Here is a 14,675-nt window from a genome sequence, read left to right on the forward strand (position 1 = left end):
CACAGCAGGGGTGATAAGCCTTTATTTGGGATCAGGAGGCTGGGAAGGGAGCACGCTGGTGGGATAGGACCTGTACACAAGGCCTATACTGGGCTTCAGGGCTGTGCTGGGGGCTCAGTGCTGAGCTCTACAGACCAAGGTCCAGTCAGGCTCCTCAAAGCAGAGGCAGTCCCTGAAGGGAAGAAGGTCTGGTAGGTGTCAGCACAAGATGGACAAGGTCAGGGGAAGACTTTGCTGAGAATAGAGGGAGTTGTAGAGGTCTAAGGGGCTAGGTGGATGGAGCTGGGGGAGGGAAAGGAGTCAAATAAGGACTATGTGGAGATAAAGGGAAAGAAAAGAAGAATGGAGACAGCAGCTCCTGGGATACATGGAGGTCCTGTCTCAGATTTCGAGCAGAGCAGGTCACCACAGGCTCCTCCATGCCATCTCAGTTAGATTTCCTGGCCCTACTTATTGCCCCACAGGGCAAGTTTTGAGTACACTGGGGCATGGAGGAAGCGGCTGGACTTCATATAAGCAGAGATCTTCTTCAGGCCCTGAGTATGGGAAAAACAAGGCCATTCTCAGGGACTGCCACCTCACAGGGGTTCAAGCAGCCCCTCCTCAGAGGGGACCCCACTACAGCCCTTCCTCGGGGGGTCACGTCCTGGGGCATCAGTCTTCCTGGGGTCCCCAGCTCTCATAACTTAGCTTTCCAATTTCTTGTAACCCGTGTGATGTCTTATTAAGAGTCTCCATGTGTGGAGACTCTACACTGTGCCAGGTGCTTAGATCCACGTGAGATTATAAGTTCAAAACCTCCAGCAACCAGGCTACAAGAGAGGTTCTACTGACACCATTTGTCAGAAGGAAAACTGAGGCACCAAGGGCTTTAGCAGGGGAACAGCAGGAATGCAGCCCATCTCTCTCTCCAGCCTGTGCTCTCTGCTGGGCTCCCTCCCCACCTCACCCACAGGAGGCCTTGTTCCTCCCAGTCTGCACACACATTCCCCTTTCCACAGGGAGGAGCCTGCCTCCCAGGGTGGCCCACACAGGGACCCCTCGCTGACCTCAGGGACTCAGAATGGGCCTATGCAGCTTGCAGGACAGCCCAGCCCTCACTCAGTGACTCAGCAAAACTTGGATGAAAGCTGAGAGGAGGTTGTGGAGCAGGAAAGCCAGGCCAGGCCACACTTTAATTCTTCCTCTTAAGGGAGAAAGTCCACTGCTTGGCCTGGTACCTGAGCCCAGTCTCCTGGGCCCCAACCTTCCTCATGCCCAGTCCTGCTGCACATGATACCCAGGTGTGTTAGAGCACCAGCTTCCCAAGATAGACAGTGCCTGAGCCCTCCAGAGGATTCAAAGATCCTGGGACTGCCAGACCCAAGGGGCTGCACAGCGCAGCCTCAGCGTCCTCCAGCCCTCCCTTCCAGGCAGTGTCCCAGGTCCCTGCACAGTCCCAGGGCCGGCCAGCCAGGGCCAGAACCAGAGGTGCTGAGAAGGGGCTGAGAAAGCAGACCTCTCAATGGGGAGTGGGAATGGAGAAGAGACTGCAGGCTGCGCACCCTGCTGGACGAATGCCTCCAACTCCTGAGTCTGTAACAGCCTGGACTGCGTTGCTCTCCAGTGAGTTGACGAAGGCAGGCGGATGAAGAGCTGGGAGGTAAGGCCCAAGCTATGCTCCTCCAACACCCAGCTGGGACCGTGTGTTTCTGTGGTTTTCCCACTGCATGAGCCCCAGGAGGAGGGGGCCCAGGCTAGGTCACCTCTGCAGCCCCACTGTGCCAGACACAGTGCCTCATGCAGTTATCAGTGAAAATGCATTAAAATAAATGTACCAGCCCATTCCCAACAGAACCTTGGGCCATTGGCAGGAAGAAAGAAAGGGAGAGAGGCAGGGAAGGAAGGTGGTGAAGCTATCATGTCAACTCATTCCGCAGGGGCCCCCACATAGGTACTCACATCCCACTGCCAGCTAAGTCCCTGAGAATCCAGGGCTACCCCCAGATGGGCATCTGATTGCTGCAAAGCTGTCCAGATATGAAGAGTAAATATTGTCTGTTTCTTCATATTTAATACAAATCCTACTGGGTCTCAACTCCCCTAATGCTACCTATACAAACTCCTGAACCTTCTCCTTCAACCCACGGCCTACGGCTCTGAGAGTCTGGCTGGAGAGGGACTAGGACCTGAGATTTCCCTCTTAGTACAGGAAAGGGAGAGCTGCTAACTGCTGCGCTTAGCAACCAGAAGCTGACGGCCAGCACAGCCTGCACTGGCTCAGTGACCTTGAGCAAATTACTTATCATTACTTATCAATTACTGCCTTACTTCCCTCATCTGCAACCTAGAGGTGGTAACTCTCCTATCTTGTAGGACTGTTGTAAGGAGCAAATCATGCCCTATATGTAACATGCGAACACACGCTCTGGCATAAAGCAAGTCCTCAATAAATGCTGGTTATTCTACAATTTAGCTCCAGGACAAGGAAAGCATCAGGAAGATGGAACAAAGGAATATAAATAGTAAGGAGGATGAGGGGACTCACCTCAATGCGGGCTATGAAGTCTTTCAGGTTTGGGAAAGCATCCAGGCACCTAGGCTCAAATATGCGGTGCATTTCAAGGATGTCATAAGCCAGGAAATCCACATAGGTGAGCTGCAGAAAGGCAGTTAATGTGTGGGCACCGAAGTCCTAACCTCATTAAACGTACAATTCTCTGTTCCCCAAATCCTTTTGCCTTACCTTGTTCCCTGCAAACCAAGGCCTCTTCCCCAGAAACTGTGAGTAGAGCTTCATTTTTTCAGGGATCTCTTTCAAGTATTCAAGCTTCAGTTTCTCCTGAGGCACCAAACAACTGTCAACACTTTCACCAGGGACAACCAGGCAAGAGGCAGCCCTCCTCAGGGCACTGCCTGACCCCCAGCTGCCCGGGGCAAGTAGCCATGTTCTCCCACTTAGGCTGGGTCTGTATGCAGGCTACCATTTAATCCACCTGTGCTCAGGAGGCGCCTACTGGCCACCACCTCCCATCTGTGAGAGGCAATGGGAAGGCGGAGAGCAATGCCACACTGTCCCTGAGGCTGTCACCACCCATCTCCAAACATCCTGCAAGTAGCAGACCCAGAAGGGCTATGGGAACCTGGCAGAGTGCAGGACTCATTTCATCAGACAGAAGTCAAGACAAAAATGAGTGAGGGAAGGAAGTCACAAGCTCAAGTTGGTGAGTGAGAGAGGAGTGGACCCTTGCCTAGTTTCCTGACAGAGGAGGAGAACTGAGAGGCTGAAAGGAAGAGGGACATGCACCAAGGCCCTGTGGCTGACCTAGCACTGGCTGCTGGGTCAATGTGCTGATGCCTGTGGGTGCTGAAGAGAGGGTGTTGGACTAACAAGGTGAACACACTGTCTAGGATCTGAACTGCCACCCTGGGGACCTGACTCCATCCTAAGATTGGTGGGAACTGAGTTAGAGTTGTCATTTAATGCAGGAGGGTTTTGAGGGTCACTCTCCTGACAGTATAGTTACTGGCTTGCAGGATTACTAGCTCTGAAGAAGTCAAATGGCAAACAGACCAGAGTGGGGCAGACATAAGAGTCCCCTTCTGTAAAACCCAGTAAATCCCACACCAGTGGGAGGGAACTCACAAAGTCAGGGCTGTAACAGACCCTGGCCTGGTGCAGGCGGGTGTCCATAACCTGGTTCTCCAAAATGTCCATGCGAATTTTCTCCTCTTCTGTTTCCCCACCTACAGTCCACACAACAGTGATTCGCCCACCCCAGCCAAGCTGGAAGCATTGGTCACCTGCTCTCCCACCCCCACCCCCAGCCCCACTTACAAAGGTTGTGCTTGCGAGCAATGTAGCGCAGGATGGCGTTGCTCTGGGTGATCTTGTGAGCCCCGTCAATTAAGTAAGGCAGCTGGAAGGGCAACAGGGGCAGGGCGGTCAGCACCAGGCTCCCCTGAGTCCCCCTCTTTCAGCAAGGACAGAGGTGGAAACTGGCACCACACTTCCTGGCTCATGGTAAACATTACATTCCATTGTAAAATAGCTTAAGTGAGCTGGAGCACAGAGCTTCCAGGAAGCCAGTGAAGACAGCCTGGAAGCTGAGAGGCTGAGCACAAAGCACCAGATCCTGAAACCAGTGAGCAGAGGAAGGAGCTGGAGTAGACTCCCCTCACTCCCCACATCACCCCAAGCCCCTGCACCTACATTGGGGAAGTCCAGGCCCAGCGTGAATTTTTCATTCAGCCACTGGCTTCTGTCATAGTCAGGAGCTATGGTGGAGAAGACGGAGTGAAACAAACCTCCCAGAGTCCAACCCTCCTTCCCCGGGGAACCTAACAAAGGGGTGGGTGGCAAGACCCCGTGAACACGTGGATCTGCAATCTGAACCACTATGTCTCACATTCCAGACAGGGGGGGGGGAAAGAAAGCTTACAGGGCTCTGGAACCTACATGCATAAGGCTCACAAAAGTTCAGGCGAGCCCTAAGGGGAACCCACCCCAATTTCTGACTCACGGGGCCCAGGAACGCCCTCTCCTGTCCTGCCTTGGAAGGCCAGCGGCAGCCTCCCAGGGTTAGAGGGGGGCCAGGTGGCTGCGCTCCCGCCGCAGCGGGACTGCAGCGGTGAGCAATGGGAGGGGAGGGGTCGGGTTACTTAGTTCTACATCAGCCAGTGCTGGGCAGATTGGGAACACGACAAGGATGCCATTACCGTCCCCCATCGTGTACTTCTTCTCCTCATAGTTTGAGTCTGTGTACTCCAGGAGCAGGCGGATGGAGTGAGCCAGCTGCGAGAAGCCACGGCAGAGTCAGGGGCGAAAAGTCAGCCTGCCTGCCTTTCTCTGCTCCAGGTAAGCACCCACACTCCCCAGCAGCCCCCACCAGCCACACACATGCCCACCTTGGAAGGCGAGGCGGGGGCGGGGGCTGAACTCCACAAGCCCGGAGGGGAACCTTTTGGGGGAACCAGATCGCAGCTGCACAGCATTTCCTCCCCTCCTCCCACCGCCGCGCCCCCATCCCCTCGGCCAGGCGGACCCCTCGCTCACTCCGCGGATATCCCAGTAACCCAAGGTCATGGCCATGGTGCTGGTTCTTTGATCTCGTTGGTTTACAGAAGCTGTGTTTAGAATTTATTCTCCGATCCCGGAAAGGGCGGGGCCTGCAGCACGCGTCACCCTCTCGTCCCCGCCCTCCAGCTTTTAAAGCGAAGGGATACCCCTGTGTACCCACTGAGGGAGGGCAGATATGAGACCCATTTGCGCCGCTACTCACAAGGTTCTATAGGCCAGACCTGGGAGCAGAGCTGCCCTGGGCTCGGCTCGCTAGTCTACGCAGCTGGCTCTGCGCTCCCCGCCCGCATTTGAACCTCTGCTAGTCAGAGGGAATTTGGCAGTGCACTTGGGACACTAGCCTGGGTCATAAAAAGAGCAATGACCTTTCCCTTCTCCTCCCGCCAGCCACCCCTCAGCTTCGCCCCTGGGCACCGAGTTCTGAGTTCCGCAGGCTCTGGGAGGCTCTGGCTGCCAAGTTAAGGACAAAGGTGCCCCTCAAATGCAGAGTCTGAAGCCGCACCTGTCCTGGCAACACCAGAACTCTGGTCTTTCTGCAACTTCCGCCAGGCCTCCCCATCCTGACAGCCACACGTCTTCGAGAACAGACGAGCAGAGGGATGGGAACTCCCATCCAGCACAAGGACAGAAATAGGAAACGTGGTCTCCGAGATCTTTTAAGGACTGTGGAGGACGCAGCCCTCTGTGCTGTGGCTAGGAACGATCACAGTCAAATGTAAATTAATCAGTTAGAACTAAGCCCTGAGCTGTGAATCTAAATCCAGAGTCAGACCCAGCAAAGAGGCAGGACGTGGAGGTGCAGCCCTAGAGCTGTCCTGCCACCAGTGAGATGTCCCTCACACTGAACAAGAGAGTGACCAGAGCGTGGTGGTCAGAGGGAATGTGAGCGAGGGGGAAGAGCTGCCCTGGGGGTGCCCGGCACCTATCCTGCTGCAGACTGTGGAGTGAGGATGGTGGCCTGAAGATCCTGGCCACCAGGACGTGGAGGACCCCATGGGACCACAGTCAGGGTGGGCCCTGAAGACCCTCAGCTGCCTAGGCCCTCAGATTCCAGCCCTGATGCCAGCTCCTAACCTGTGTGTGGTATCTTGTATGAGACTGTGACTCAGGTGTCTTTGTTTAAACGATATTACAAGGTTCAGTGGATATTTCAAAACATGTGAGTGGAAGTTTTTTTAAAAATGGGTTACAAGTTGAAGGGTGAATTTGGTGCACTACAGAAAAATAAGTTTAAAATTAGGTAACACTTTGCTAGGATAGCAAGGTATGAATCCAGTATCCAATAAAGGTTTTGGGCAACGGGGGTAGAAGAGGACACAGAGACCTTTCCCAATGCCCATGATATCATCCGAGTCAGACGTCTGCACTTCCTGCTAAGCTGGGGAGCAGGGACAGTGTGCCACCCGAGCTAGCAGACTCAGTCCTTGTTGCACACGCTCCCCGGCCGCTCACACCTTGCCAGCCGCCCAGGCTCTCCTGTTGGGTGCAGGCTCCTCTTGCAGCCTCTGGGGTCGGGGGGTTCCAGTTGCCCAGAAGGATGCTGCCCACTTCATACTTATATTTTGCTAACACATTGAGGAGTTGTCATTCTTAGTTTATACATCTTGGGCTTAGAACAGAAAAAATACTAGATTCCCCTGACAAAATGATTTTGTTAAGCTGACACTGGAAAGAAGAACAATGAAAGTAAGTAGAACTGATATTGTTCCATTTGTGTTCATCCATCCAGTCTTTCCTTTACTGGAAAAACAATCACCGAGATCCTGCGATGCAGTGAGCACAGTGATTAGGACAAACCTGGCTATTAATGACGGACTCAGCGGGGCACTACAAGGGAATGCTCTGCTAAAATATGGGACAGTGTCAGTGTGCTCCACTGAGGGGCAGCTGTAGGGAGACAGCTGGGTGCAGAAGAAAGAGGCAGTGTCTGGGAGGACAGGGACACTGAGGGGACAGGAGACCGTCCCAGAGCACAGTGGCTCCCTGCAGCGGGAAGTGGACGAGTCTCAGGAGGAGGAGGAGGGTGGCCTCACAGGATGTCAAACACAGTCCCGGAGGGCCCAGAGGATCATACCAGTGGCCGCAGTGGGACCGGGAAAGGCACCAGGAGCCTCAGGGATTCGGGACCCGAGCAAGTGGTCTGAGGGCAGTGACTGCAGAAATTCAGTCCCAGTGTTGCCAGATCTTCTGGATTCACGTGTTCTCTCTCTCTAGTTTAAAGTGTTGACAAGTTTTTGTCTTTTACAGAGGCCTGTGCGGGACAGCAATACACACTGTGTCACATATCGAGTCCCAGTCCCGACCTCTAGTCTTGCTTCCGGACTGCTCGCCATACCTTCCAGCTCCCCTGCTCACATGCTGAACTTGCGAGGTTAATTCACAAAAATTCTATGTAAAGTGGCCTCAGAATGCAAAGCTGCCTATGACAAATGAAAACCAACAGTAGAATTAAAATGTGTCCTACTCATGGTAATTTGTTTAGTTTATCATATTGTCTGAATAAACTTCAGAGATCCAGGATATAAAGGATATTTTTTAATCTGAGAGGAAGAAAAAAATCACAGTATCAAATTCTGCAATAGTAAAATTCAGAAAAAAATGTCCTTAATACTTCAGAATAAAGAAAAACAAACTAAGGGTCAAGAATTTAGAATGGTATGAAGTTCAGAATAAGAAATAGGTGGATTTCTATTTCTTCATGTTTCAGCTCGTAAGTTTCGTGTATCTAGGAACATCTAATCTATTTCCTCTTTTGGCTTACAGGTGTGGATAGCATTCTGTTAAAATTACTTTTTATTCTGTAAAATCAGTAGTCCTATCCCATCTTTCACTTCTGATTTTAATAATTTGCAGCTTCTCCTTTTTTCTTTGTCAATTTAGCTCAAAGTTTTTCAATTTTATTAAGGTTTTCAGAGAAGTTTTATTAATCTTTTCATTGATTTTTCTATATTGTTTTTCCATTCTCTATTTTTTCTCATCTCTGCTGTAATCTGTATTATTTGCTTTCTTTAGCTATATTTGGGTTTAGTTTGTTCTTTTTCTAGTTCCTTAAGTTAAGCTATTGATTTGAGATCCTTCTTGTTTTAAAAGAAGCATTTAAATTTCCTTCTTAGTACTGCTTCACTAGAGCTCATAAATTTTGTTAATTTGTGTTTTCATTTTCATTTATCTCTAAGTATTTTCTGATTTCCCTTGTGATTTATTTGACCTATTTTTGTTTAAAATATGTTGTCTGATTTCCACAAATCTGCAAATTTTCCAATTTCTTTCTTCTGTTATTATTTCTAACTTCACCCCATTGTGGTTGAGATATTTGGTATAATATCCATTTTTTTTTAATTCTTCAGACTTAATTTGTGGCCTCACATATCCTGGAGATTGTCCCAAGTGCACTTGAGAAGAATACATATACTGTTGTTGGGCTGAGTATTCTAATATGTCTGTGAGATCTAGCTGGTTTTTTCTTTTGTTCAAGTCCTCTGTTTCCTTACTTATCTTCCTTCTGATTGTCCTATCCATTATTGAGACTGTAACATTTAAGTCTCCAACTGTTATTGTAGAACCATTTCTCTCTTCAAGTCTGTCAGATTTTGTATATGTATATTATATGTATATAGTATATGTAGTCTGTTATTAGGTATATAAATGTATAATTTTTATATCTTCTTGCTTTATTGAACACTTTCTAATACATAATTCCCCTCTTTGTCTTAGTCTCTTATGATCTCTTCTGATTTAAAGTTTATTTTGTCTGATTAGTATAGCCATTCCTGCTCTCTTTCGCTTACTATTTATTTGTATGGAATATCCTTTTCCATCCTTTCACTTTCAACCTATTTGTGTCTTTGATCCAAACTGTCTTTTGTAGACTGTATATTGTTCAATCATATCTTTTTATACATTCTGCCAATTTCTTCTGTCTTTTGATTAGAGAGTTTAATTCATTTACTTTAAATAAAGTATTGATAAGGAGAAACTTAGTTCTGTCATTTCACTACTTCTTTTCTATGTACCTTGTAGTTTACCCCTCATTTCCTGCATTACTGTCTCCTTTTGTATATAGTGATTCTTTTTGTCCTGAAACTGTTTATTTCCCTTCTCATTTCTATTTGTGTATACTCTGTAGTTTTTTTCTTTGTAGTTACTATAGGGATTATACTTAACATCCTAAAGTATAACACTCTAGCATTCAAACACTCTGCTCTTATACATCTGTCCCCTCTTTAATTACTGATACCACAGGTTACATACTTAACGCTTGTGTGTCCAAATACAAATTGTTCTTTTAATGAACTAGTCTCTTAAATTATGTAGAAAACAAAGAGAGTTACAAACCAAAGTTATAATAGTACTAGCTTACATCATTGTCCATGGATTTTTCTTTACCAGAAGTCTTCATTTCTTCATATGGTTTTAAGTAACTGTCTGTTTCCTTTCATTGCAACCTGAAGGACTCCTTATAGCATTTCTTGCAAGGCAGGCCTAATGGTAATACACTCCCTCAGCTTTCATTTATCTGGGAATTTCTTGATTTTTACCTATTTTTTGAAGAATATTTGGCCAGGAATAGGATGACAGGTTTTAGATAAGGAAAAATTCCGAGATACCCTAAAATTAAGTCATATAAAGGCTGGAGAATTAAGGAGAGAGATAAGGAAGGGTCATCAGTCAATAGCTGTGGATCATAGCCAACCAAAGACTCCCATGTTCCTGAATGAGGTCATTTCAACAATTATCTAGAAGGTCCCTAGAACCACTACATCCCTCTTACATGTGACCAATCCCTGAGTCATCTGACAACCAACCACACATCTTCTCATGGACAAACCACCTCTCTGAAGACTTCCCCACTTTCTGTTAGCCCACCTTCCTTATCTAGCCACTGTGAATTTAAAGAACTTTCTTTCCTGGAGACCCCTCACAAATGTGCCCTGTTTCCTGAGTCTGGTGCAGAAGTTGTTTATACTAACTGGCCTTGCTTCTAGTGAAGCAAAAACTTCCTGTCCCAGGACTCAGTCTGGCTAGTATTTCTGATGGCTTGATAATCCTTTTGTATCAGCGATTTCTTGGTCTCAAAAGTTTTTGATTTGTCAAGTGTATCAACCCACTGCCTTCCAATATCAAAGGTTTCTGAGAGAAATCTGATGATTCTTATAAATTACAAGTTGCTTCTTTCTTGATGCTCTTAAGATTTTCTTTTGTCTTTGTCTTTTAATAGTTTGATTATGTGTCTTGGAGTGAGTCTGAATTTATCCTCTTTGTAGTTAGATAAGGTTCCCGGATGTTTATATTCTTGTCCTTCATCACACTTCGGACGTTTTCAGTCATTATTTCTTAAAAAATCTTCCTGCCCCTTTCTTCCTCTCTTTCCCTTCTGGGATCCCCACCGTGTGCATGTTGGTTCACTCAGTGGACCTCCTTAGGCTCCGCTCACGTCTCTTCTTTTTTCTTTCTGTTGCTTAGATTTGGTAATCTCAACTATCCTATCTTCAAATTTCCTGATTCTTCTTTCTCTCTGCTTGAATCTTCTTTTGAATTCTTCTAGTGAATTTTTCATTTCAGTTATTGTATTTTTCAGCTCTGGAATTTATTTTTGGTTCCTTTTTATGTTTTCTCTATCTCTTTTGATCTTTCCGCTTTGTTCATATGTTGTTTTCTTGGCTTTGTCTAGGTCTTCTTTCAGCAATTTGAACGTCTTAAAGACTGTTGGCTTAAAGTCTTTGCCTAGTAAGTCCACCATCTGGTCTATCTCAGGGATGGTTTCCATTGCTTTTTCTTTTTTTTCCTTTGAATGGGACATACTTTGTTTCTTTATATGCCTTGTGAATCTTATAATGTGGTAATTCTGGAAATGAGAATCACTCTTTTCTCCAGGATTTGCTGGTATGTGTGTGTGTGTGTGTTAATTATTATATTGTGTCTCTGTGCCAGGGATCAGTCTGAAGTGTATGCTGAAGGTCTATGTGGTACCTTTCTAAATTCCCCCATATAAATTCTAAAAGTGGTTGCTTTTGAATCACCTAGGCCTTAAATGTCTAGCTTACAAAAGGAAAAGATATGAAATATGAAGGGGGGTGTAAGGGAACCCTGGCACTGGCTCTTTAAATCTCCTGGAAGCAGCAGGTTCAGTTGGTGAGTCTAGGTAAGCAGGAGGGGAAAAGACATGACCCAACAGGTATGGTTTAGCCTTTACCTGGACACCAGACATGTCTGGGATTGGGACCAGGCCAGCTGCTGCAGTCAAACACAGTGAGGGGCCCAGTTGGCTATGGGACCTCCAACACCAGGCTGGTACTTGCCTGGCAAGACAATGGAGAGCGACCTCAAAGCTAAATACAGCACATTAGAGGTCCAGATGAGCTCTTCAAAGAAGAGACAACCACAGATTTGCATCAGCCCCCATTCCTAATGAGACAGGGACCATGGGTGTAGTCAGAGTGGGGCGAGGGCCTCTGGAAAAAGACTCCTACCAAAACTCCATATTAAACAATTAAGCAAAGTCAGTCACATTAATTCTCTAAGGTAAAATATCAAACTAGAAATATAAATAAGCATTCTTCAGTGAAGATTAGTTAAAACTAAAAAGCCAGGAATAACCTGGCCTGGAATGTTTGAACATCCCCCAGATAAAAAAAATACCTCAGCATAGCCCATGTCTTGTTTGTGTCAATTAAATGAAGCTATTGTAAAATTTACTTCAGCCTGCTAAAAAGCCCAGTTTATCTCTAACTTTACCCAGATGCTGCTTTTCCTCCTCCAGACCTAATCAAGTCAACAACTCAGCTCATCTTGAAAGCAAAACAAGTAGCCTTGACTGATATGCTCCCAAACCAAGAAACTACTACTCTGAGAAAGGATCAAAGCAGTAAATTTCTTATGTTAACTCTGCAAAATAGTCCCGAAAACTGATAAAACTTAGTGTCTTTTTAAAAATAAACATTTAGAGACCATCTGGTGGGTCTGCATCCCTAGCTCTTTGTCTTGCAACAGCCTGTAAATCCCCTAGACAACGCACCACCACGGGCTCTCTTGTCCCCTCCTGGCTCACCCCAGGAGCTCTGTCTGTCCTCTCACTGTATCTCTCAATAAAAGTCTCCCTGGCTCTCCTACCTTGACTGTTTGCTAAGTTCATTCTTCAAGTCCGCAAACAAGAACCCCAGCATCACTAAGTCAGGGACGTCTTCACTGGAAAAGGTCACTACCGCTCACCTCACTTCAGTGACCCTGACAGCAGAAGAGAACATCCAACTGTTACAAGTGCAGGGAAATTTATTAAAGGGAAATTGTGGATAAAATGAGAGTGCCTGTGGCCAGGATTCTCACCTGGCCCTGGTTGACTAGCTCACTGCACACCTGTGGGTTATGCATGGCTGTTGACTCTATATAAAGTGCTCCGCCCAGTGCTTTGGGCAAGACATGGTGGCATGGCTGCAAGGCTGAAGGAGAGCAGAGCAGAGGACAGAGACCCAGAGGATGGCTGTGCGGGACAACTGTGCAGAGAGGTCCAGAGGATGGCTCTGTGGGACAGCTGTGCAGGCAGAGAGGCCCAGAGGCAGAGACCAGCTTGCTGCATGCAGACTCGCTCTGAGTGAATGGGATTTTAGTGACTGACCTGCCACCTGGAAATAAAGTTGGGTACAACCCTTTCACCTCAAGAACGTTTTGCTGTCAATTTCTTTGGTCACATTGAATCCATGGTGAACTTGCCTGGGGCTGAAACCCACTGGCAAGACAGAAGTGGATAGCTTAAGCTTTTAAGGATACCTGCATTCTCCAGGGCTCCATAATGAGTTCGGCTCTGGGATGAAGGGAGCAGCTGGCTTTGTAAAGGAAGGAAATCTTCAGGCTCTAAAATGGGTAAGGAGAAGAGCCTGACTCAAGATCTGGAACTCATCAGAGGGCCAGCACTGAAGGCCCAGAGAGCCAGGGAAGCTGGTGGCAGCTCTGCTCTCTGGGGTTAACAGTGACAAAGAAGGAAGCATCTGTGAACTCAATCTGGGCTTTTCATCCAACCTCCTTGAAACGAAAAGGGAAACTCAAATAACACAGGGGTTAACCAACTTCCTTATGCTCACTTAGCTAGTAAGTGGGAAGGCTGGATTGCAGACTGGCCCTGACTCCTGAGCCTGTGCTTTTTTTCTAAACTCCTCTTACTGCCCCCACCCACCCTCGACACCTGAAGAGGACTCAGTATTCTGTTTCAGGTGGAGACTCAGATTCTCAAGGGCTGCAAACTTGAGCAGAGCAAAGGGGCTCAGAACACGCCTGCACAACTTGCAAGAGAGGCTGAATGAGTCAGCAAAGCCTGCAGGTAGGTGGATGGGAGACGCAGATCAGCAAAGCTGGGTGTGCCAGCCTCTCATTATTCCTCTCAGAGGAGACGTTGAAACTTCTCAGCTTGATTTTGGGACTGTCTCCAACTTCCCAGTGTGCTCTGGTAACTCTGTCTCCTGATACCCTGAGGCAGGACAGTCTTGGTATAATGTGAGCTGGGGATTCAAGGACTAATAGTTTCCCCAGAACCTGGAAAGGATTACTGTGACCTCATTTTCTAATACTAAAACCTTCACACCACTTCCTTCCACACTGCCTTTGATGGAGTCAACAATCCCTCCCCAGCTATAGCTGTTCTCCACACCTCTTCCAAGAAGAACCATCTGGCTTGGGAGAAAGACCTAAACACCCACTGGGCATCCCTCTGCAGAGCCTGACCTGGAAGACGTGTCCCCCTGGTCTTCCATGCCTCCTTGTCCCTGAGGGGCCAGCTCGGACAGGATTGAAGTTTCCACTGGCCTCAGCTGTGGATGGAGCACAGAACTCTTCCTGGACAGCACTGTGAAGGGCTAACAGGCTGGTTCCACCCACTCCTGCCCACCTGGCCTGCCAGGTGCTCTGAGACCTGGGAAATGGGAGGCCTGCAACTAGAAACATCTGGGTGATAGAATCCGGACCTGAGTGCCACCTTTCAAAGAAGCCCACCCACCATCAGAGAGAGACTTAGGTGTCATCTTACCTCGGCTACAAGCATCCTCCAGAGGACACATCAGCAAGCCACAAGCCCACCTTTCCCCTGATCCCTCCCCTCAAAGAGCCTGCCAAAGCCCTGGCCATAAAAAGCCTCTTGACCTGCTAGCGACCCTCTCCTTTGTTCTGCTGGCCAGGACAGAGGGGTCCCTCTCAGGTTCAGCAATAAACCTGCTTGGACTGTTGAGTTCACATCCCCTCTCTTCTTTCACGGAAGAAAAAGTGAGGTCGGTTTCTACCTTTCAACACCAGGAATCTGAAAACCTAAGCTCTAGAAGTTTTTAAAAGCCAAATGAGAGGGTGGAAACAAGAGCTGGGTTGCGGTTGGGTAGGAGAGTTCTTTGAAATTTAAAGGGATTTAGGTGAGGGACGCATATACCAGAGAAGGGCCCTGTTGAGCTACGCTGTTCCAGGCTGCCTGTGATTTGTAAACTTGTTATATTCTTGCTTTTCCTTTTTTTAAGCCCAACTCTGCTAGACTATCTTGCCAATGGGTTTCAGCCCCGGGCAAGTTCACTATGGATTCAATGTAACCAAAGAAATTGACAGCAAAACGTTCTTTGGGGTGAAAGGGTTTATTACCCGGCTTGTT

General features: G+C 47.7%; 1 protein-coding gene and 1 long non-coding RNA gene across 3 annotated transcripts; one reads left to right on the forward strand and one right to left on the reverse strand.

Moving 5' to 3' along the window:
* Positions 1-4: 4 nt before the first annotated feature.
* On the reverse strand, positions 5-5,182 carry LOC108400994 (glutathione S-transferase Mu 1). The gene is made up of 8 exons (XM_017666650.3): positions 5,036-5,182; positions 4,699-4,774; positions 4,193-4,257; positions 3,818-3,899; positions 3,626-3,726; positions 2,726-2,821; positions 2,528-2,638; positions 5-536 (listed from the first exon to the last, which is right to left on the reverse strand). The coding sequence occupies exons 1-8, from the start codon at positions 5,069-5,071 to the stop codon at positions 447-449; spliced, it is 657 nt and encodes a 218-aa protein (XP_017522139.1). The 5' UTR covers positions 5,072-5,182; the 3' UTR covers positions 5-446.
* Positions 4,701-14,268, forward strand: LOC118969875 (uncharacterized). 2 transcript variants are annotated; one of them, XR_005057703.2, is made up of 3 exons: positions 4,701-4,837; positions 7,307-7,528; positions 11,820-14,268. It is a non-coding gene; the product is annotated as an uncharacterized lncRNA (long non-coding RNA). The 2 variants fall into 2 exon arrangements; XR_005057704.2 differs by having other exon boundaries at positions 7,307-7,430.
* The last annotated feature ends 407 nt before the right edge of the window (positions 14,269-14,675 follow it).

Source organism: Manis javanica, chromosome 4 (genome assembly GCF_040802235.1).
Source record: "Manis javanica isolate MJ-LG chromosome 4, MJ_LKY, whole genome shotgun sequence".
NCBI lineage: Eukaryota > Metazoa > Chordata > Mammalia > Pholidota > Manidae > Manis > Manis javanica.

Coding starts and splice junctions, on each gene's coding strand:
- LOC108400994 (XM_017666650.3), bottom strand. CDS start 5,071: ATGGCCATGACCTTGGGTTACTGGGATATCCGCGGA. Junction 4,775..5,035: donor GTTACTGGGATATCCGCGGA/GTGAGCGAGGGG, acceptor GGCTTCTCGCAG/CTGGCTCACTCCATCCGCCT. Junction 2,639..2,725: donor CTTGGTTTGCAGGGAACAAG/GTAAGGCAAAAG, acceptor GCCTTTCTGCAG/CTCACCTATGTGGATTTCCT.